Source organism: Conger conger, chromosome 8 (genome assembly GCF_963514075.1).
Source record: "Conger conger chromosome 8, fConCon1.1, whole genome shotgun sequence".
Lineage (NCBI taxonomy): Eukaryota > Metazoa > Chordata > Actinopteri > Anguilliformes > Congridae > Conger > Conger conger.
The window spans coordinates 14423312-14447095 of record NC_083767.1 but is presented as its reverse complement, the minus strand read 5'-3'; the positions used below and the strand labels follow the sequence as shown (position 1 = coordinate 14447095).

General features: G+C 46.0%; 1 protein-coding gene across 3 annotated transcripts in view; it reads left to right on the top strand.

Moving 5' to 3' along the window:
• LOC133134671 (lipopolysaccharide-responsive and beige-like anchor protein) overlaps window positions 1–23784 on the top strand; it is a 225990-nt gene that overhangs the window by 65953 nt on the left and 136253 nt on the right. For 2 of the 3 annotated variants that reach the window (XM_061250940.1, XM_061250939.1), the window contains exons 26-33: window positions 735–865; window positions 2200–2307; window positions 4044–4185; window positions 5260–5644; window positions 12786–12943; window positions 15820–15904; window positions 17222–17355; window positions 19157–19218. In XM_061250940.1, the coding sequence (XP_061106924.1) occupies window positions 735–865; window positions 2200–2307; window positions 4044–4185; window positions 5260–5644; window positions 12786–12943; window positions 15820–15904; window positions 17222–17355; window positions 19157–19218 (1205 nt within the window). The remainder of the gene's footprint in view (window positions 1–734; window positions 866–2199; window positions 2308–4043; window positions 4186–5259; window positions 5645–12785; window positions 12944–15819; window positions 15905–17221; window positions 17356–19156; window positions 19219–23784) is intronic. The other variant, XM_061250938.1, reaches the window with a different exon arrangement.

The following is a 23784-nucleotide window of genomic DNA, read 5'->3' as shown; positions in this document are numbered from 1 at the left end:
CGATTGCCGGGCCGTAACGAGGTTTTCTCCGGCTTCTGTTTATAAGACGGATATATGAACGCTCTAATGGAAAAGGCTAGCCCCTTTCCAGCGGGAATAGCGGCTATAATCTAAACGTTTTGGAATATACTCTCTGTCAGTTGTCGGATGCGGGGGTCTGGGGGTGGGCAGGGACTCGGGGGGGGGGGTGGGTGAGCGTTTAAATCGCGCCTGAGAGGGCTCAGATTAAGTAACGTTACGGTAAATGCAGTCGCTGTAGCTGGAAGCGGGCTGAAGGTATCAGAAACAGTGTAATGCTCTGTGGAGTAGTTTATCACTGGAAATCTTGTGCATCTCTTCATTGCGATTAATTATTAAAGGTGCATAGTGTTGATGCTGGGAGATTATGTGGCCGTGCAAGGACGTGTGTGATCAGGAGAGGCGTCCAACTGAAGGACTCTCTCTTTCTCTCCCTCCCTTCTCTGCCCCTCTCACCCTCTCTCCCTTCCTCTCTTCCGTTCTCCTCCCTCTATCTTTCCCGTTTTCCCCTACCTCTCTCCCACTCTCCACCTTGTCTCTCTCTCTCTCGCTCCCCTCCATTTATTTTGCCCCATCTCTCTCTTTGCCCCCCTCCCGCTCTGTCTCTCTCCCCCTCCCGCTCCGTCTCTCTCCCTCCCTCTCTTTCTCCCTCCCTCTCTCTCCTCCCCCCTCTGTCTCTCTCTCTCTCTCTCTCTCTCTCTCTCTCTCTCTCTCAGTGTGTGCGGTTGCTGTGAGGAACTGTCTGGAGTGTCAGCAGCGCTGCAGCCTGAAGGCCAGCGGGGAGAACGCCCGGGGCCAGAAAGGCATGCAAAGCCTCATGGGAGCCGGGAAGTCTGGTCCCGCACAGGCGAGTTACAGTACCTGCAGTTTCACATGGAGCTCCCACTGCGACACGCTGGCTACAAACACGCTTTATACATCCCACAAACACGCTTTACGCATCCCACAAACACGCTTTACACATCCCACAAACACGCTTTACACATCCCACAAACACGCTTTACACATCCCACAAACACGCTTTACACATCCCACAAACACATTTTACACTTCCCACAAACACGCTGTACACATCCCACAAACACGCTTACACAAACACCTCGCAGACAAACACACTTACCACACACTCTAGACAACAAAGCATGGGGAAGTAGCCATAAACGTAGTGCTTCATGTTTAGCTAGCGCAGCCAGTGGGACAGTCAGATGACACCAGCAACAGCACCCACTCTGACCTGTTCCAGTAATCCCCGAACAAGACACTGGTGGGGAGAGAGGCCAAACGGACTCCGTGTCCAGGGGAAGAGAAACACGATCATTGATTCACGTTTGCAGGTTCCTGTAATGGGATTGCGAGCACTTAGTGAATTGTAGGTTTTTGTACGGTCAGGTCACGTGCGTAGAGGACCCTACGGCCAAACAGCAGAAATAGCACGCGTTATGGAAGAAGGCCTTTTACAGCGTTCTGCAATGACAGAACATTATTGAATTACTCTCCGCATTATTACATTACTGTTCCTCTGCTGTCAGAGAAGAGAAGTTATTTAGAAGCGGCCTTTTCAGTCTGATAGACTGCTTTTTCTTATCTGATAAAATTGCTTTTTTGGTTTTGTATTTTTTCCATCCCCCCCCCCCCCTAAAAACATTGCAAATCCATTTCATGAATAATTCAGATGTTGAACCTGGGGCCTAAGTCAAATGAAATAGTTCATTAATATTGTGACATGGCAAACATTCCTGGTAAATCTCTTGTGGTTATGTAGAAAACGATAATGGACTTTGTATGGGTTTGTTCATGTATTACTGAAAAGTATTATTTTTCTGAACATAGAATTACTGTATGGTCTGTGAAATCACATTTCTTGCTAATAAAGGCACAAAGAGGTTATTTATGGTTTCAAATAAGCAATATTGCCACATTGCTGGGATCTTAAAGGAATTATTTATGAAGTATGTGTTTGGGTTTCAACTGTGCATGTGCAGTAGGATTCTTATATTAAAATATACTTATTTCTCTTTGTCTCCCTATGCGTGTGGTTTTTGTGGGTGCGTGATGTGTGTACGTGCGCGCGTGTGTGTGGTTTTTGTTTATGTGTGTCTGTTTGTGTGGTTTTTGTATGTATGTATGTATGTATGTATGTGTGTGTGTGTGTGTGTGTGTGTCTGTGTTGCTGTCTCACAGAGTCCAGTGGACATGGTGACAGGGGGAGTGTCTCCTGTTAGTGACCTGGACCGACTGCTGCAGGACATGGACATTAACCGCCTGCGTGCTGTGGTCTTCAGAGACATAGTGAGCCAGCCCTTTCTACCCTCTAAACACCTCCAGCCCTTTCTGCACACTAAAACACCTCCAGCCCTTTCTGCACACTAAAACACCTTCAGAGTCATAGTGAGCCAGCCCATTCTGCCCTCTAAACACCTCCAGCCCTTTCTGCACACTAAAACACCTCCAGCCCTTTCTGCACACTAAAACACCTCCAGCCCTTTCTGCACACTAAAACACCTTCAGCCCTTTCTACCCTCTAAACACCTTCAGAGTCATAGTGAGCCAGCCCTTTCTGCCCTCTAAACACCTCCAGCCCTTTCTGCACACTAAAACACCTTCAGCCCTTTCTACCCTCTAAACACCTTCAGAGTCATAGTGAGCCAGCCCTTTCTACACTCTAAACACCTTCAGAGTCATAGTGAGCCAGCCCTTTCTACACTCTAAACACCTTCAGAGTCATAGTGAGCCAGCCCTTTCTACACTCTAAACACCTTCAGAGTCATAGTGAGCCAGCCCTTTCTACACTCTAAACACCTTCAGAGTCATAGTGAGCCAGCCCTTTCTACACTCTAAACACCTTCAGAGTCATAGTCAGCAAGCCCTCTACTCTCTAAACACCTTCAGAGTCATAGTCAGCAAGCCCTCTACTCTCTAAACACCTTCAGAGTCATTGCTAGCAAGTATAGTTAGCATGTCTCAAACATCTGCCCCACTTGCCTGGCCACCAGATCTTTCACTAATCCTTTCTGATACTGTATGAAGTTTTAAATCCCAGCATTCAAATGCAATCAAATTCAAGCCAATTTCTTGAAATGTCCCATATTTTTTTTACATAACAGCAGCATGCTCAGTTAAACTTTTTTTGTTGACTCTGTGTAATCTGTCAGTTGGTTCAGTCTAGGCTTAGGGAAATACCTGTGAATTCAGCATTCAGTCTATTTTTAGAAAAAGACTCTGCCAAAATAAACATCCAATTTCCGAGCAGCTCGCCAAAGTATGAAACATGGCTACATAATAGTAATAATAGCTTCATTATTTAGGCACGCTTTGGTGCTTGCATAGCAGCGAGAGGTGGAAGACTGCTTTCACTGGCAGGCATTCAGGATTGGCTGCCCTTCACATATTTTTAATGACCCACTGCAATCAAATTCATCTGTCTTGCATAAACAACCAAGTACATTTATTGGCTTGGTTTTTTTCAGTTCAGGTTTTAGGTTTTATCCTAAAGAAGTGGCATAATTTCTAGTAGTATAGTATAGTATAATTTCCTATTTCAGGATAATTTTGTATTGTTTATTCAGAGATCATGTTTGGCATGTACGTTACACAGCGTTTGCATCTTAACCAGTTGGGGCTGTGGCCATTTTTCAAGTGAACAGCCTACAGGACACAGTGTCATTAATTTGAAGCACCACTCTTACGTTGCCCCCCCCCCCCCCATTTCAGCTGCTAGTGCTACTAGCGCTAATAGCGCCCCCTTGTCGGGAATCTTCAGCCTGCTAAAAGTGTGTGAGTTACAAGGTCCATGAGGTACTTAGCGTCTAAAAGTAGCAACTATACATCTTTAGCTCATTGAGCGACAAGATAAGTTGCAACTGTTACTAAGACAACATTCATTATTCAAGCAATGAATTCGATCTCATTGCACCAAGCATGAGTGATTTGTTCAGTTGACACAAAGTCGCTGGAACAGGCTGTGAGCTGCATTCGCGTGTTCTTTGACGGCCGTGCCATGTTGTGCCTCCCTCACACGCACACAGGAAGACAGCAAGCAGGCTCAGTTCCTGGCCCTGGCTGTGGTCTACTTCATCTCCGTCCTGATGGTGTCTAAGTACCGGGACATCCTGGAGCCCCAGAACGACAGGAGGCCGGTCCAGCGCTCTCAGTCCACCAGGAGCGCAGGTAAAGCTAACACAAAACGCTTTCACAATGCTGCTGCAACGTAGTGCCAACGTTATAACATTGACAAAACATTCCAGGAACACTGAACATCTTTATTAGCTGGGGAGTATTCAAAGACTCTTCAGTACTACAGAATACTGACTTGCTCTCACAGACAGAAATTAACCTATATTTGTATTTGTTTTATTTAGTGTTCAATAATTACTAGATATCATCCTGTATCTATTAGCTAGCTAGCCTGATGAACAACATTAACGGTTGATCAAGCTCGCAAGACTGATTAATAACACTAGTTGTTAATCTAGCGAGATTAGGCTAGTTATTGGATTGGCTTGTGTTGATGTTGAGTAATGGGTGAAAATGAATGGATTTTGTTTGTGTTGATGTTCAGTAACGTGTGAAAATGAATGGGTTTTGTTTGTTGATGTTCAGTAACGTGTGAAAATGAATGGGTTTTGTTTGTGTTGATGTTCAGTCACGTGTGAAAATGAATAGGTTTTGTTTGTGTTGATGTTCAGTAACGGGTGAAAATGAATGGGTTTTGTTTGTGTTGATGTTCAGTAATGGGTGAAAATGAATGGGTTTTGTTTGTGTTGATGTTCAGTAACAGGTAAAAATGAATGGGTTTTGTTTGTGTTGATGTTCAGTAACAGGTGAAAATGAATGGGTTTTGTTTGTGTTGATGTTCAGTAACGGGTGAAAATGAATGGGTTTTGTTTGTGTTGATGTTCAGTAACGGGTGAAAATGAATGGGTTTTGTTTGTGTTGATGTTCAGTAATGGGTGAAAATGAATGGATTTGGTTTGTGTTGATGTTCAGAAACGGGTGAAAATGAATGGGTTTTCTTTGTGTTGATGTTCAGTCACGTGTGAAAATGAATGGGGTTTGTTTGTGTTGATGTTCAGTAAGGGGTGAAAATGAATGGGTTTTGTTTGTGTTGATGTTCAGTAACGGGTGAAAATGAATGGGGTTTGTTTGTGTTGATGTTCAGTAACGGGTGAAAATGAATGGGTTTTGTTTGTGTTGATGTTCAGTCACGTGTGAAAATGAATGGGTTTGTTTGTGTTGATGCAGATGCGGGGAGGGGTGGGGCGGGGCTGGAGCAGGACAGTGGGCTGTCCCTCAGGAGAAGAGACTCCGGGATTGGTGAGGAGCAGGTGTCCGTCGCCGTGAGCGACGCAGACTTCGCGGCGGGCGGGGCCTCGGGGCCGGACGCCATCAGCGAGGCTCTGTCCACGCTCTCCTCGGAGGTGAAGAAGAGCCAGGAGGCCTCCTCTTCCTCCTCCTCGTCCTCTTCATCGCAGGGAAAGAACGTCAACGTCAAAGACATCCTGCGCAGCCTGGTGAGCGCGCCGGCCGATGACGTGGTGGTGGACCCCAGCCTGCTCCCGCCCGCCTTCCTGGGGGCCGTGGGGGACGCCGCCAAGGACCAATCAGTGCAGTTCCGCTCCTTCGACAGGTGGGCGCGCCTCTCCCCCTCCTCTCCTCTCTACCCCTCCCCAAATAACTCATTCCTCTCCTCTCGACTCTTCCCCATATCACTCACTCACTCCTCTCCTCTCTACCCCTCCCCATATCACTCTCCTCTCCTCTCCTCTCCTCTCCTCTCTACTCTTCCCCATATCACTCACTCCTCTCCTCTCTACTCTTTCCCATATCACTCTCTCCTCTCTACTCTTCCCCAAATCACTCACTCCTCTCCTCTCTACTCTTCCCCATATCACTCTCTTCTCTCCTCTCTTCCCCATATCACTCCTCTCCTCTCTTCCCCAAATCACTCTCTCCTCTCTACTCTTCTCCATATCACTCTCTTCTCTCCTTTCTACTCTTCCCCATATCTCTAACTCTTCTCTTCTACTCTTGCCCATATCACTCTCTCCACTCCTCTCCTCTCTACTCTTCCCCATATCCTCTCTCCTCCCTTCTTCCCCTCTCATGTCTCCATCTCCAGACACCTCATCAAAGGCAGCAGGACTTACAGAGGCAGCAGAAAAAAACCGCCCTCTCTCTCCACATCAGGAGCGTTTGTGAAGCGCTCGGTTGTTACTGTGAGAAAATCTACCTGGGGCACTTTGCTGTTGAAGCCAGTCCTCGCGAGAAACAAACAAAGGGAGAAATGAAATAAAATAAAACGGGTAACGGTCTGGAGAAAATCTTGTCAGGGAAGCAGAAGCGCCTCGACCGCACGTTGCCAGGGGAAACAATAGGGAGTCGGGGGATGGTTCAGCGATATCGTGTCTTTGTACCGCGTTGCAGAAAAAGGCCTCACCCCCCTGCGGCCCTGTGAGAGAGAGCCGGGCTGTCAGCGGCATCAGACATGTCCGTTGGAGAACGGTCTGGGTCTGGTTTGCATTTACAGTATTGTTCTGTGACAGGCCCAAAGCGCCGTGGGTTAGCATGTTTTTCAGAAGAGGGGCTCCTCTTTAAACCCCCCATCCCCCACCCCCACTCTGCCATATCTGTGGGAATTCTGAGGCGTCCCTCTGATCCTGTATTTATCTGAGGAATGCTTTAGCCCAAAAATCACCACTCTCCTCATATCTCCTGTATTATCAAGTGAAGGGCTCAGGACACGGGGAGCCCGTCTCGGCCCCAGGGAAACGGCCATGCGTCTGCTCCTCTGGCCCCAGAGAGCCGCCTTATCTCCCGCCGCATCCACAGGGCCCCTGCCGTATCTGCCCCCAAATCCACCCCACCCCCTGCACTCTCGCCCCCTTCACCCCACACCCAACTGAGCAAGAAGCCAAACACACCTCATCTCTTCCTCAGCCCTTTATACTGTACTCTACATGTTATTGAACATGGAAAGACTGCTTTGGTCTACATCCCCAAAGTCCTCTTCAGTAGATGTTTCTTGGCTTTGAAGTACTCAGAATGCCACAAGATGACTGGTTTCTTTCTCGAATATAGAGACAGGAAAATTATTTAATTTCTTTTTGATGTAAAAGTATGTCATTTCTAAACAGGGGCTGGAGGTCTGTGTGGATATTCGCTCCAAGTTCAATTCTCATTGCCAGCCCACTAAATGGCTGCAGCTGATTAAAATGGCAGGTTAATTACACAAAAACACTGAATCAAAGAGACCAATACTAAATCCTCTTTTAAATAAACAAACTGTATTTGTGCCTAGAGGGAAATTAAAATGCTTAATTTATTTCTTTTTTGGAGGGGGGTTATTTTTGTATAACCTTTTAGAAAGTATCATTTTGTAATGTTTCTTTAAAAATAAAAGACCTCTTAACAGCACTGTGTTTTCCACTGGCAGCTTGTCGTCAGGGCAGAAGTCTCTCGTTAGCAGCGGCTGCTGATAAGAGCAGCAGCTCCAGGTCAGTCGGCGGAGGGAGGGAGGGAGGGAGGGAGGGAGGGTTTCCGGTCTTCAGACCCGAGGCCCGGAGAATCAGAACCGCCTTTTAAAAGAGCAGCGGCGGACCTGTCCGCCAAACGCCCGATGATCCGTGTCAAGATGTGACGGATCCGTCCGGAGCGCGGGGCTGTTTTAGCGGGGCCGGTGTCTAGACGGCCAAAGAGCGCCGATTAAATATTGATGTCGGTTGAGCCGTGTCGGAGGGAAGCCTCGCGCTCCAGGAAAGAGAGGCTCTTACAGGAATCTCAGCGATCGATACCGTAAAGCAGGAACTCACCCAAGGCTACGGCGAGGAGGAGGAAGGGGGCTCGGATGGTTTAGCTTCAGCTAACTTATCAACAGGGATATGAGAGATATGAAGCCTCTTGGGGCCTCGTGTGGAAAACGGCTAAAGTGAAAGTGTTGCTTTACTACTAAAAGCTATGCGTTTCTGCTATTTTTATACATCTGTTTACAGTAAACTACCAACTGACTAGTATTAAAGTGGCAGAGGCTTTGCTATGGCATTGGTCTAATTGTTTGTTCTCATAAACAGTCATATAAATGGCTGAGAAAAGATTTTGAGTGCCAACTTGCCAATCAGGAAATAGGGCTTCACGCTAGCTTATATATAGTTTATATACTGGTTGTATACAGGTTATATACTCATTATATATATGTTGTATGCTGTCCGTACATGGGTTATGTACTGATTGTATATAGGCTATATACTGATTCTATACAGTTAATGTACAGGTTATATATGTTATGTACTTGTTCTCTATAGGTTATATTCTAGTTACTTGTAGGTTATATACAGCCACATGCATTTGTCTATGGTGCAAAAAGATAGAGCGAGCGCACATCACGGGTCTGTGAACAGCACTGTACAGCAGTGTGGGCGTTCAGGTAAATGAAAACGTGCTTCCTCAGCGTGCAGTGCTCTAACTGACATGTCCTTATGTAATCTGTCCCCAAGGTCCTGACAGGTAACAAGAGCCCCGATGCTGGTCTGGCACACTGCGGCCCACCCATGTTCAGTAGGCAGAGTGCCACAAGAATATTCATAAATAACAAAGGCCTGCTTGTGCCAAGTCCACAACTGCAGGTTGCCAAGTATGTTGAATTGAGTTTTGAGTAGCCTTTGAAAGCAGGTCTAAAAAGTAAAATGAAGGTTTTTTCAATATGTTGTTTGTCACCTTGGACAACTGGGATGTGGTCCAGTCAGTCGATCACTCCTTCTCCTGACAGTTGATGACCTTAAGGTCAAAATTTAATTTAATCACCTCAAATTTAATCGCTGCCCAGCTCACTGACGATCTGAGGTCAGCGTTAGTCTTGCCGTGAACAGTGAGCTCTCAGTTTCGCCTCACTGTCACTGATCTCAGACCACTGGGGAGTGCATTTGGAACATGATTACCGGTATTGAAGTCCGGTGCTAGCTATAACCATAACTGCCTACAAAGCTGGAAAGCTATTTTGTATCCTCATGACTACAACTCCCATGACCTCTGCCCTCACTACCAGATGGGCTCAAGTACTACTTTAAAACATACACAGCTCTGCTGTCGGGTTCAACGCCACCTGAATCTTGACACCTCTCCTGCATTAGTATTTGTCCCTTATGGTCACGCAGACACTTGAAGCAGCCAATCGTGGGAGTTCACTGTATGTAAGGTGAAGCTGTAATTGGGTGCAGTGGAGCTGGGAGCTGATGGATTACCCAATGGGAAAAGGCACAGAGGCACAGATTGATGTAAGGTGTGAAAGTAAGGTGATGAGCAGACCTCTCCATGCGCAGCCCAGCTGACCAATCGCAGAGGTGAAAGGTTCCATGTAAGCTTATCCAGGGGTGCCTGCTTCCTAATTGGTCGGCTGCGAATTCCCGAGTTCACAAAACTTGCGGTACGGTTTTGAGTGAAGGTTGGCCTGTCCCATTGCTATTCCAGTAGAGTAAGTTGGGGAGTAAGAAGGTGTCTGAAAAGGGGGAAGGTGGCCAACTAAGCCCCTGACATAGGGGACCCAGCTTGAGCACAGGTACGCCTGTAAGCCCCGGTCTCCACTGTGATGACGGATGGGTTTGCGTTAGGACACAAGCTGCCTGTGTAAGCTAATCACCGAGCTCTGCTCCCCACTCCCCAGGTTTTGGAACATTTTCAGTGTTTTAATGTCCTCTGACTCCCATTTGGAGAGAGAGACCTCTCCCCTCAAGGGGAACAGATGGCCCTCCCGCCCTCCTGAGCGCTGTTTACATGTTTACCGCGACACAGGCTTAAACCGCTACACCATCCAGGCAGCGACATCATAACCAGAGCCTGGCTTTATTGATGCCTGGTGCTGTCCCTTTTAACAGATGACCCGATGGCTTATTAATTGACAGTAGTGTTTCGCCTGCTGTTTGCTCAGGCTAAGTGTGGCTAATGACGCGCTGAATAATTTAGAGGAACAACGGCCGAGCAGATGGACTGTGTGCCCCCCACCCCCCCCCAGCCCTAGACTGTGTCCCGCTAGAGAGGTAACTAAGAGAGGTGACTATTTATTACACAAACACTCGACTCTGCGTTCGATTGGCTGGCATTTGTCACTAACAGCCTCTGGGCCAATTGGAATGAACTGCGTTTAGTGTTTGTGTCATTCCGTTCTCTTCTCTCCAGTGAAAAATCGAACATTTGATTAAAATGGCTTGCAGTTCTGTAAAAAACAGTGATGGATTAAATCTAAGTAGGGTATGATATTCTTTATCACAGTACAGTGCAGTAATTTCACAGAATTTCATGCATATTTTTTGCGTGACTGCACTCGATAAAACGCTTGCTGTGAGAATAACTTTACATTTTAATACTTCTGTGCTATTTCCTTACAATATAGAGGTATTTGAATTGAATTATTTTCCGGAATTCCTATTCCTTCCAAACTCCTGACTGCCTGCAAAATCTGAGGAGATTTAAAAAATGAAATAAAACATAACTTTTTTGCTATATTTATTTCATAGGATAATATATAGTGTATTCTAAATCATTTGGATTTTGTGAGACGATGCCTTATCAAAAGTATTTCACAGACAGGCTGCCACGCTTTAAGCTGTGGTGGTGCTTAAAGGCATCCTGCCCTCTGTAATTGCACATTTAGAGCCATGTTGGGAATATGTGCTGAATTTCTTTGTGGCGAAAGAGGTAATTAAGTAAATATGCGCGTAAGCGTCAGGCTCTTCTCTGCTCGCGGCTAACGCCGTGTAATTAAAACGAAGCACTGTCCGGGGACTTCCCTACTCTTTGGTGACGAGTTTCACCCCATTAACACAATTTCCGCATTTTTTATGAGTGAAAAATGTTTGTTAAAATGGCCTCAGACGACGTCTTTATGGGCTGTATTAACCGTTCGCGGGCCCGATCGGGCGGTGGGGACAGGAGACGGGCGGTCGGTGTTGGTTTTGCGCACTCCCTCCGCAGCCATAGACGTGAGCGTGTTGTCTTTAGCCGCAGGGCTTGCCCCCGTCCCTGTGACGTGTCACAGCCCTCCCTAAATCACCATGAGCCGCACCACGACCTGGAGCACCACTGCGACATCTGGTTTTTTACTGCCATCTTTGAACCCGGGAGTGCTCTCTCTCTCTATCTCTCTCTCTTTCTTTCTCTTTCTAGCTCTCTATCTCTCACTCTCCCTCTCTCTCTCTCTATCTCTCACTGTCCCTCTCCCTCTCTCTCCCTTTCTATCTCTCACTCTCTCTATCTCTCTATCTCTCACTGTCCCACTCCCTCTCTCTTTCCATCTCTCACTCTCTATCTCTCTCCCCCCTCTCTTCCCCCTCTCTCTTTCTCTCTCACTCTCTACTCTCTCCCTCTCTCTCGCGCTCTGGCTCCTTTGAAAAGAGCCCCGGGGCCCTCTCTTCCTCTCTCCCCTCCTCTCTTTCTCTCTCTCTATCTCCCCTCCCCCTTTCTTTCTATCCTCCCTCTCTCTCTCTCCCTCCCTCTCTTTCTCGCTTCCTCCCTCTCTCTCTCTCTCTCTCTCAGGGCCCTCTCTTCCTCTCTCTCCCTCTCTCTGAGAGTAGTTCCTCTCTGCGCGGTTCTTCTCTCCAGCCCCCCTCCTCCCCCCGTCTCATAGACACGCTCTCTGAAGCGGCTTTACGTGGCGGACACGACGCGTCCGACGCTAATGCACGCGTTGATTGATGAGGCCGGACGTGCTTTTAAAATCATAACGGGTATAATGCACCATAAATCAATATTCATGTATCCCACGTACACGAATAGACCGGTCTCGGCAGACCCGCGCTAACCGTCCAGACTGCGGTTTGCGCGGAAATGGGGGGGAAAAGACAAAAGCCCTACGACGTTGGCGAGATAAAACGGTCTCGGAGGCACGATGTGATTGAGAAGAAAATGGGATTTTGACTTAAGCAATTAAAAAAGTTTGTCGGGAACCTCCGACGGTGGCGCTGCAGGACGGCCATTGATTTGAAGGAAGATTGATGCAACAATTAAGGAAAATTCCTTGTCAGGGATATTGCAATTATTGCTCCCCCGGCCTTAATGGACTTGCACTGTTATTGTGCAAGCTTGCTGTATCCTGCGTGAAATTAAATTTCATGTTCAATAGTCAGCCGGTATCATCAGTCAGTCAGTAGTACTGCACGAGCTCCGTATGACAAAGCATGTACGGAATCTAACGTTTGGGCTAAAATGTGTGTGTCTAATTTTGACTGCGGGAAATTAGTAAAATGTACGTGTTGTCTGTTAGTTTCTGCTGCGCATCTTGGCATAGGCCTTTAAGGAGGATATTGGGCCTGATTTGCTAAGGCCTTTAGCATGTGCAAAGCCTTTTATCTTACTCAAAACTACAGTAATATTACAACCAATGATTGGTGCAAAAAAAAAATGTCCATGACCAATCACTGGTCCGTGTGCTAAAAGTTGTTGCACGTGTTGAAGGTCTTAGTAAATCAGGCCCATGGTTAGAGAAGCACCAGCGTGTGTGTGAAGATGGAAATATAGACCTGTGCTTCTGTGCGGAGACATGTCACTACAAACCTGCTGTGTTTCAGTAGGAAATCTTTTTCAGTTAATACATTAACATGACATAAGGTATTGGTGAGAACTTTTCCTACCCCTAAATGTACCTACTGCCTTTGTTTACCTTGAAGCTAAATAGTATCTAACAGTGATTAGGCAGGAGGTATTAGAAGGGGTAAATATAGTTGTTCATCTCCATTGCGTAGCTTATATCTGTAAACCTATCGGTTGTGTGTGCTTTGTTTCAGGAGTGTTGTGGTCGCACCTAAAAAGGCAGGGGGAGCACCATCGGGGGTCACGTCTGTCACCAGCCCCACCCAAGCTCCGGCCGGCACGCCCGTCAACAACGTCGCCGTGGTTTCCTCAGGAGAGCCCGCCCAGAGTGCCACTGCTGAGGCCACTGCAGGTGAGTCTCAGAGAGGGAAACGAGTCAGTGTCCAAAACTGAGATTATACCTGTAGGTTATACAGAGATGGAAAAAATGACTGTCCAAAACTGAGATTATACCAGCAGTTTATACAGAGATGGCAAAAATGACTCTGCCCAAAACTGAGATTATACCAGCAGTTTATACAGAGATGGCAAAAATGACTCTGTGTCCAAAACTGAGATTCTACCTGTAGGTTATACAGAGATGGCAAAAACGAGTTTGAGATTACAGTTTATAGAGAGATGGCAAAAACATCAGTCCAAAATTGAGATTACAGTTTATAAATGAGTCTACTTCCACAACTGGGATTTATGAAAAGATGACAAACAGACCGTCTAATGAACGGTTAATCATGTCTCTTATAAGTGTTAATGAGACAGAATGGTTCTTTTATGAGCGAAGAGTCTATGTTAATGAGACAGAGTGCTTCTTGGATGATAGATTTGGTGTTAATGAGACAAAGGGGTTCTTGTATGAGTGCAATTTGGAGTTAATGAGAGAGATTTGGTGTTGATGAGAGAGCGTGGTTCTTATATGAGAGATTTGGTCTTAATGATACCAAGTGTTTTTTTTTTGAGAGAGGCGTTGTTAATGAGACATTGTGAGTTGTGTATGAGATAGTTGTCTGTGTTAATGAGACAGATTGGTTCTTGTGAGAGCCTTGTGTTAATAGGACAGAGTGAGAGATGTTCAGTAGTCCCATAAAAAAAAGAAATATGCGGAATAGAGAGAGCTGTAGTCTGACCCATAAGAGTGTGCGGAGAACATTATCTACATTAGGACTTGAGGGGTTCTGTTCTTGCAGATACAAGCTGATTAGGCGACAGTTCTGGAAACTGTCTCCAATATCTGGAAGGCAGGGATTTCTGTTCCTGTAACATAACACCAGTAAACTTCTTCACTTCAAAAGCAACAACATTGTAAATTAAACCTGCTGTATCTCCACAGCTACAAGGGACACCACCAAAGGTGTAGTCCCATGTTCAAACCAAAGAGAATGTTCCGGAAAACGATACCAAGGGGCCGTTTTTTGGCGACTGAAGTTGCCGAGGAGTGGAAAGCCAGATGAGAGGAATGCGCTCTGAAAGCTCTTCTCTGAACGGACGCGCGAGGCTAGAGCTCGCTGTAAATACGTCACTTTTTACAACGCGCAGGAAAGCGACAGTAGCGCTGTCCGACGGGCGAAACCCGAAACGGGCTGAGTCATTGCTCCGGGGGTCACCTCCGGCTGGACGGGGCAGATCCCCACGGGTCCGCGGGGGCCAGTATTTATGAGCCCCTTCTAATCCACTTTCCTGGGACCTCTAGAGAGAAGCAGGTTAAAGGATTTTATGAGCCAGACCTCTGAACGTACTGCACTGTGTTCGGGAATATTTGTTACACTGGATGCTTATTTTAAATCTCGGCAAAATAACACAGCGCAATTACACTGTTACATACAGTATATTTGCAAAATATTTAATTCTGTTAAGTATCAACATCAATGGATGCCTGTGTTTTTTTTTTTCGTTTTTTTTTTTTCTCAAGTCTTCTCTTTGTCATGTAACACGTACAGTAACAGTGTTACCTAGAGTGGCTCCACAGTTGGGAATACTAGCTTAATTCTACATATTCCATACCGTGCACTGTGAATGCTTTTAAATTACTGACAGTCCTTGATTATGATTTAATGCCCTTATAAATGCAATGAGTGCTGCTATTTTAAAGTGCACCAAGGGACCGTATTTGGGGGGGGAAAAAATAGAAAAATTCCAAGATTGTTCGGCTGATATGTGCATAGAGGATTGAAGCGTTGAGAGAAAGTGGTGTGCTGATTCTAAGCTTGGTATGTTCCACAAATCAAAGGCACATACTGCATTCTGCGGCAATGGTCTGGAATTGTTTGGCGCTGAAATGATACATCATGCAAGTAATGTGACTACACTGCAAAAAAAGAAAAAGAAAAAGGCTTGTCTTAACAAGTGTTGCCTTGTAATGAGACTTAAAATCTCAATACTGCTCGAAAATATTAGCTTGTTTAAAGTTTTTTTGCTTGACAACTGAAGTTGCCTTACAAGATGAGTAACATGTTTGTCTTATTTAGCAAAACAAGTAATAGAATAAGAATTGAAGTCTTAAATATAAGATTGACCTATTCTTTGGTTTCCACCGTGTGATAGTTTTCAGAGAAGAGGCCGAGGTGTCGTTGAAAAAGACGTGTTTTCCCAATCCGCTCGGGGGGTGTTTGTTATTTAAATAGATGCGTGGGCACGGGCGCTTCGGTCAACAGTGGGCAGGCCATCCGTTTGCATTTCCTTTCATGTCAGCGTAAGTGTGCTAAAAGGAGACAGTTTATCTGGCCGAGGATTAATAGAGATAAGTTAATTTAGTGCCTGTTTGAAGTGGCTGCTTCATTGGCACCCGGGGGACTCCCCTCAGACACACATGTTCATGCTTAAGACCCCCGGGCCCCCTGGCGGGGCACATTCCACACCGCGGGAAGTCTCTGCCCGTGAGTTACGCGCAGCGCGGGGTTACCTAGCGCATCGCGGGGTTACCCGGGTTACCGGCCTTACCGCGCCTACAGTCTCCCACGACACCGTGTGATACAGTTACAGACACCTGCCTGATTTCAGGTTCATCTCAGAACATTTTCACACAGACGTGTGTGTGTTTGGGGTGGGGTAAATAACTAAAAAAGATTTCTTAAGAATATATTGTCGACACAAATCAAAATTCCGATGGGAAAATCTACAGAGTCAACCCATGTGGGAAGAAACTGATGAGTTGGCCTACAAAACGAAGTCATCACTGTAACACTCCATAGGTATTATTGTACCTGTATTCTAAACTGGTGCTGATGTTTTGGTCAGCAGGAGGCGCCAGTGGGAGTCACAACCTCCCGGCTGTTCCCGCAGTGCCCCCGCTGGTCCAGGAGGACTCTGCGTCCAGTATGAGGTGAGTCAATCGTGAACCCAGCGGAGAAACCTGTCTTTCTCTGCCCGTTGCCTGTATGAGTCCCTCAGAGAAACCTGTCTTTCTCTGCCCATTGCCTATACGAGTCCCTCAGAGAAACCTGTCTTTCTCTGCCTGTTGCCTATATGAGTCCCTCGGAGAAACCTGTCTTTCTCTGCCCATTGCCTGTACGAGTCCCTCAGAGAAACCTGTCTTTCTCTGCCTGTTGCCTATATGAGTCCCTCAGAGAAACCTGTCTTTCTCTGCCCATTGCCTATACGAGTCCCTCAGAGAAACCTGTCTTTCTCTGCCTGTTGCCTATATGAGTCCCTCAGAGAAACCTGTCTTTCTCTGCCCATTGCCTATACGAGTCCCTCAGAGAAACCTGTCTTTCTCTGCCCATTGCCTATACGAGTCCCTCAGAGAAACCTGTCTTTCTCTGCCTGTTGCCTATACAAGTCCCTCAGAGAAACCTGTCTTTCTCTGCCTGTTGCCTGTATGAGTCCCTCAGAGAAACCTGTCTTTCTCTGCCCATTGCCTGTACGAGTCCCTCAGAGAAACCTGTCTTTCTCTGCCTGTTGCCTATATGAGTCCCTCAGAGAAACCTGTCTTTCTCTGCCCATTGCCTATACGAGTCCCTCAGAGAAACCTGTCTTTCTCTGCCTGTTGCCTATATGAGTCCCTCAGAGAAACCTGTCTTTCTCTGCCCATTGCCTATACGAGTCCCTCAGAGAAACCTGTCTTTCTCTGCCCATTGCCTATACGAGTCCCTCAGAGAAACCTGTCTTTCTCTGCCTGTTGCCTATACAAGTCCCTCAGAGAAACCTGTCTTTCTCTGCCTGTTGCCTATACAAGTCCCTCAGAGAAACCTGTCTTTCTCTGCCTGTTGCCTGTATGAGTCCCTCAGAGAAACCTGTCTTTCTCTGCCCGCTGACTGAATGAGTCCCTCAGAGAAACCTGTCTTTCTCTGGCTGTCACCCACATGAGGTCCATGGAAAAACCGGCCCGTGTCACCTCCATGAGAAATTTCATATTTTTGTGTCCATGTGTGCCTGTATGTGAGGTGCGTATTGAATAAAAGTGTGTAATCTGGGAGAGCGTGTGCTTGTCCCCGGTGTGTGAGAAGCGCTCGCTGCTGTCAGACTGGACCCGGCTCTGTCAGCATCCGTGCGTTCCCCCGTAAATACTGCCGTCCCAGGCGCAGGTTTACGGCTCGGAGGCTGTGCGCGGGCCTGGAGCCGCGCCACGCCGGGTTTGGGATGTCTGCGCGGGCCCCTGTGCTGTCTCACACCCCCTCCTCTCCCCCCTCCCGTCCTGCAGCATCTCGGAGAGGCTGGAGCACGCCCTGGAGAAGGCCGCTCCCCTGCTGAGGGAGATATTCGTGGACTTCGCCCCCTTCCTGTCCCGGACGCTCCTGGGAAGCCACGGGCAGGAGCTGCTCATCGAGGGCACCAGTAAGTCACAGGAGGGGGGGGGAGTTATCAAAAGCACACACCCACTCCTGTTCACATTCGACTTCAGTTTAGGGTATATCTCTATACAAACCCCTCCCCTCTGTGGTCCTCAGTCTCACACCACAATCGGTTTACAAAAAACATCTCCATACTGTCTGCCGCACCCCACCCATAATGAACAAGACTCTTATTTCGAAGCCTGCACTCTTATCCCTTTGAAGCATTTTCTCAAAATATTTTTTTCAATTCTAATTCAGTGTTCAAGAACTCGACTGCTTTCAGTGACCGGTGGTGATTCTTGCATCAGCGTTAAAATGTCCATCTGAAAACATTCTTACACCTGAACGGGTTAAATCAGCTCTTTGGTCAGGAAGCCTGTAATCTAATCCAATCTTGTGGAAGCACTGTGTGTATGTTCTAAATAACTGATCGCCGCACTGCAAAGCCTTTACACAGCAAGGAGTCAGGGGGTCAGGCCACTAATAGGGCTGTTTTGAATGTCTCCTGCCTCCAAACAAAATGGAAAGTTGATTGATAGCCGGGGATGGGGGGGGGTCGGGGGTGGGGTTGAGGGTGGTTGGGGTAGCCCGGAATGGAGAGGTCAGAGAGCCATTGCCCCCACCCCCTCGTGCATATATAATAGCCCCTCAGCTCCAAATTCACAAAATGCAGATATTATGGATCAACAAGACATATGCTCAGGCCCATTTGAGGCTGTAATACAAGGCCCGGACCTGTATTGGTTTACAGTAACGTTTTGTCGGTTCATTAGTATCCAGTGCAGGCCCTGCAGATGTCGGATATATAATCCCTCTTCGCTTGTTGCTCTGGGGTTGGAGTCGGTCTCTACTGGTAGAGAAGTCCAGGGGGGAACACAACAGCAGACGTGGATATTTTATTTAAAACATTAAATTAAAGGAATAAAAGAAAGACATTTTTATTTGCCCGACGGAGAAGCTGTTCTTCAAATTATGACTCTTGGCCTTACGATGTTGTGTAAATCATTTTATACATTTTTAGGACATGTTAAATAAGGATAGTACTGTAATGACTATCCTTTAAATGGCTTTTTGTGCTGTTGTGCTTGATTAATAATAGTAATTAGTATAACATGCTTGTTAAATTGTAAAAGATGCAAACGCCTGGTATGATTTCGGTACAGTTGTTTGTGCAGCATGCACAGTCATTGTGATTTGACTGTTCCTGTGAAGCGCAATCAGCAGGGCACAGAAATAATTTCTGAAATGAGAGCTGGGCGTGTGAGATTAGTGTGATGGACTGTGACCATGAGATGCTAGCAGTGTGAGCCTAAGTGCTAGCACAGTATGTTTGATCCAGGTGAGCTGTGCTAGCAGTGTGAGCGCTAGCACAGTGTGTTTGGTACAGGTGAGCTGTGCTAGCAGTGTGAGCGCTAACACAGTGTGTTTGGTACAGGTGAGCTGTGCTAGCAGTGTGAGCGCTAGCACAGTGTGTTTGGTACAGGTGAGCTGTGCTAGCAGTGTGAGTGCTAACACAGTGTGTTTGGTACAGGTGAGCTGTGCTAGCAGTGTGAGTGCTAACACAGTGCAATTGATCCAGCTGAGATGTGCTAGCGGTGTGAGCGTGAGTGCTATCACAGTATGTTTGATCCAGGTGAGGTGTGCTAGCAGTGTGAGTGCTAACACAGTGCAGTTGATCCAGCTGAGATGTGCTAGCGGTGTGAGCGTGAGTGCTAGCACGGTGCGTTTGATCCTGCTAAGATGTGCTAGCAGTGTGAGCGCTAGCGCAGTGTATTTGACTCCATCTCTCTCCTATCCTCCAGGTCTGGTGTGTATGAAGTCCAGCAGTTCTGTGGTGGAGCTGGTCATGCTGCTGTGCTCTCAGGCAAGTCCCAACGTCCTCCCGAACTTCCACTCCTGCTCTGTAGGGGGCGACAAAGCCAGGGCGCCCACCACCTGGCTTATTCTGACCACGCACTCCCACAGTGGCGCGATGCTGCTGTGCTAGCTCTGCTTATTTGCTTGGGGGAAAAATCGCAAACAGAAGCACCCTTGAACCAGGCCGATATTGGCGCAAGGGTCAAGGGTTCCTGACCCGTCCCAGAACCTTTGACCTGGGTTTTACCGGGCCGCCCAGCGAATAAGGGAAACGCTAAATTAATGCTGCTTTGCATCGATTTCTGTTTTTGGGGGGGAGCAGGGTGGGCTATGTTGCCAAATTTATTTAGGTGACGTTGACGGACAGGTCATGAATACAAATGAAAGAATCATAGCAGGTGTGTGAAAATCAATGATGCGCGTCGTCAATAGGGCACAATAAGGTCCGTGGCTTCGGGAGACGAGCCCTAATGGCCGCTGTAACAGGGGAGGGAAGAGGGTGGCGCTCGCGTAGCGGAGTCTCATGATAGCGTCAAATAATAACCCTCTCAGCCGGACAGCTGCTTGCGTTCGTATCAAGACGCTATAAGGACGAAAAATTATGAATAAAAGATTGTTCTAACAGGGTTGATTTATCGCCCTTCTCTTTCTTTAGCCTGCGCATTTAATCAATTTTATTTATTTATATTATTTCGTGTGAAAATATGCTTTCTCTTGCTTTTTTCCTCCCCATTTACCAGGCCTTATTCACGGGGTTTGTTCTCCGAAGGTAATATAGAGAGATTGCACACATCCGCTTCGGTGTCACTCGCTGCATATATTTGGGAGGACAGGGGCACAGGGGGGAAGTGAACCTTAGCATCCAGAAGGCAGAATAAATGACACGGGCTAATGCACCTATTTGTCATATCTGTCAGCCTCTTGTTTAATGCTAATCTAATCAAAGCTGGAATCTGGCGATCGCCACGCAGGCCTGCTCCCCAGCTCCCACGGAACACGCCGGAAGTTTCCGTGGAAAGGGGGGGAAAACAAAAACAGACAACCAAAAAAAACAACACCTTAAAATTTGGTGGTAAGTTCTCTCACGGCCAATGCAGATGTTGTATTGTGGGGAAGTGCGACCTTGTAAATGAAGAGTTCTTGAGTCGTTAAGCCTGATTAACCAAGGGATATGCTCTAGGTAGACCCAAGTTCCTCAAATCACTGCTGGGTTTACACCCTCCCTTTACCTGGGAGTCAGGTGTGAAGACAGTCTGGCCAATCAGTTGCACTAATTGTTTAGTTAATTGAGAGAAGGCTTTGTGGGCCAGATTTGAGGATTCTTGCCATAGACCGTTGTGCTCTGATAATCACAGGCCTCTACAGTGCTCCCATTTTAGAAGCATTTTCCCCTGAAAACTGATGTGGAAACTGGGAAAATGATTTCGGAGAACATCGACTAATTCAGATGTATTTGTTTGCATTAGATGCATTACTTTTCTCAACTTAGGAGAACATGTAGCCCTTGGGAAAATGTGAGTATTTTGAATTGCGTTCTGCGTGTTGCTGGAGCACTTTCTGAATGGGAGAGGAAGATGCGGTTAGGGATGGGACAGATCTCAGAGAAATGATGCAGGAGTAGCTTGGCAGGGCGGGTCAAGAGAAGAGGAGGAGATTGAGGATGAAGATTATCACAGACACACTGTAGATGCGGGTGGAGATGGGGACAGGTTTGATTGATTTCGTTCTCAGCAGAGACAGGGAGGATAGCACGGTATCTCTAAAATTGTAATTAATTTCCAGAGGGGAGACGGAGTGTCTCCCGGTGTTGGAGAAGGGATTTGGGTCACTGAAGAGGTTTTAATCGCAGCAAATATGAAGAATGCATGCATTACCCCAAGAGCTTTTTGGATCAGAATAGAAACTAGAACTTCAAGCGGTGGTTTGACTGCTGGCAAGCACAAAGATCTGCCATCAGTTAAGATTTTTTAAAATTCTGGTGGACTGTTTCTGATTTTTGCTGTTATAATATTGTCACAAACGTTCCGTTTAGTCTACGATTCTCGAACAGTCCGACAAAATGGTTGTTTTGAAGTTGGTAGTCGTGTATCAGAGTTCTCTCGATCGACAGTTGATTGAAGGCTACATAAAAATCCTCCCTGTGCAATACTCAAATGGAGAGAATGGCAGTTCATAGAGACATACTGTAGCTGTCAAAGTGCAGAGGCAGAAAAGAGCGCTACATTAGAAAGACACACTTATGTATGCTCTCTCTTTTTCTTTCATATCTGCAATACTTTGGCAAACCTCAAAACTGCATCAAACCAAAGGGAGTCAATAAAAACGCCTTGCAGCTGTTTGACTTGATTTTCTTTAAGGATTTATATAAGATGAAAGCTGTTTAACTTTATCATCATATTTGATCCTTGAAGGACTAAGATCATTCCTATTGTGGTTTTGACTGCTGATTAGCATACTTCTGCAAGCCCTTTTGTATGTAATGCTTACGTGTCTCGTACACAGTCTCAGGAGCAAAATAAATAAATCTCTTTTGAGGGAACAGGCTGAGACGACGGTAAGCCTATTAAAGATGTGAAATTAGCATGGCTGATGGATTCGTCCAGTGACTGGGGTTGTCACTCCCGCAGATACTCTATTCCCCGAGGGCCTTCCTGACTGCTGTTGTACATCTCCCCATGAGCTCTGCTCTCTCTCTCTGCAGCAGGTGCAGTCTCTGAGAGTGGAGCCACACATCCTTCCACAAGATCACCTGCTTTCGCTCTCGCCTCCCAAAATCAGTCGCTACCGGGTGTTTCATTTTTTTGACTCAGTTAAATGTATATTGATCGTTTTTGGAAATGCAGACTCCGTCATAATTAAGGCGTCCTTCTTGACAGAACTATGGGGAATGGGGATATTAAGTTTGAAATGTGGGAACGTTTACGGTAATCTTGTTGTTGTGCAATGTTGCCTTTTCTTCTGCTGGCTTTGCTGGCTTGCCTCGCGTTGCCAGCTATCCCAAATGCCTTACAGACACAAAGAATCACCAATGGATGGATGTGATGTCATCGTCTAGGGATGTGTGGCTTCACCCTAAGAATAAAATGGGAAGAATGAGAAATTAAAAGCAACTGCCATTTTGAAGCAAAGTGAGCAAAATTGTTTTGCTTGAATAATGAAATAATGGTGATTCTTATTTTGTCCGGTGAATGGTGTGCTTTTTTCAGGATCTGTCAGGATTATGTATTGTGAACAAATTTATGAACATGTAGCTAGTATGAAGGCATGAAATGACCAGTAGATCCTGTTTTGAAATTAAAACATAATATTATTTTTAAGTCTGTCTAACCCATGCTTTTAATACTATTTTTTTTTTTTTTTAGTTATTTTTAATACAACATTAATCTGTTAAAATCAGTATTGAAGCAGTACAACAAACCTCATTAAGACATATGATTTATAAATAAAACGGCTCTGTTTTGTAATTGGTTTTAGCAAATGATTAATTGTGCGTTTACCACTTGTTTAAAACATATTGAAAAGTGCAGTGTAAAAATGACAAATATTTGATTAGTGAAGAATAACATAGCAGACGTGTTCATTAACAGTGTAAACAGGCCCTCCGAATAAACTGTGGCCAAATGATATACAAGGAAGTTTATCCTTAATCCCTTTTCCCACCGGCGAGCAGCAGTGGGAGAATAGTCCGGTCTGTGTCCGTTATCCCCCTGGAATCTCGTTTTATCATTGGAATTACACCGCAGAGAGTTGACTTCCTGTAGAGTGCGAAGTGATTGGAATAAGTTTGATGGGGGTTGTAGTCCAGGATGGATTGCTTTGTTTGCCTGGCTGTAGCTCCACTTCTTATTTTGCTTTGCATACACATCTGCCGGGGCAGCAGTGTTGCATCTTGGTTAGGGAACTGGGCTTGTAACTCAAAAGTGCTGTTGTGTTACCCTCGAGCACGTCTCTTAACCTGAATTTATTCAGTAAAATAGCCAGCTTTATAAATGTATAAATTGTCTTTCTATTCAGTGAAATAGCCAGCTTTACTTTTCTTGCGTAAAATCACTTGCTTTCTGAATATATTAGGGCTATTTGTCTTCAGTAAAATAGCCAGCTTTATAAATGCATTGCGTTTCTTCAGTAAAATAGCCTGCTTTATAAATGTATTGCTTTTCTTCAGTAAAATAGCCAGCTTTAGAAATGCATTGCATTTCTTCAGTAAAATAGCCAGCTTTATTAATGTATTGCGATTCTTCACTAAAATAGCCAGCTTTATAAAAGTATTGCGATTCTTCAGTAAAATAGCCAGCTTTATAAATATAATAAAGTCAAACACAGGCCAGAATACAGCACATTTCCCACTCCCTCTCAGTGTAGTTTACTGCTCAGTTATGTTAGAGTCTCTCGCAGTGAGCCTCTGTTGGGTTGATATGAAATATAGGGTGACTGCGGGAGGCTAGATCTTGGCCATTCTACTCTCTCTCCAGGCTCTTTCTCCACTTCCTCTCGGTTTGGCCCACGGACCGTCGACGTGCTGTTAGGGTCAATCAGTTTTTCCACGTTGCCCGTCAGGAGTGTGTCTGTGTGC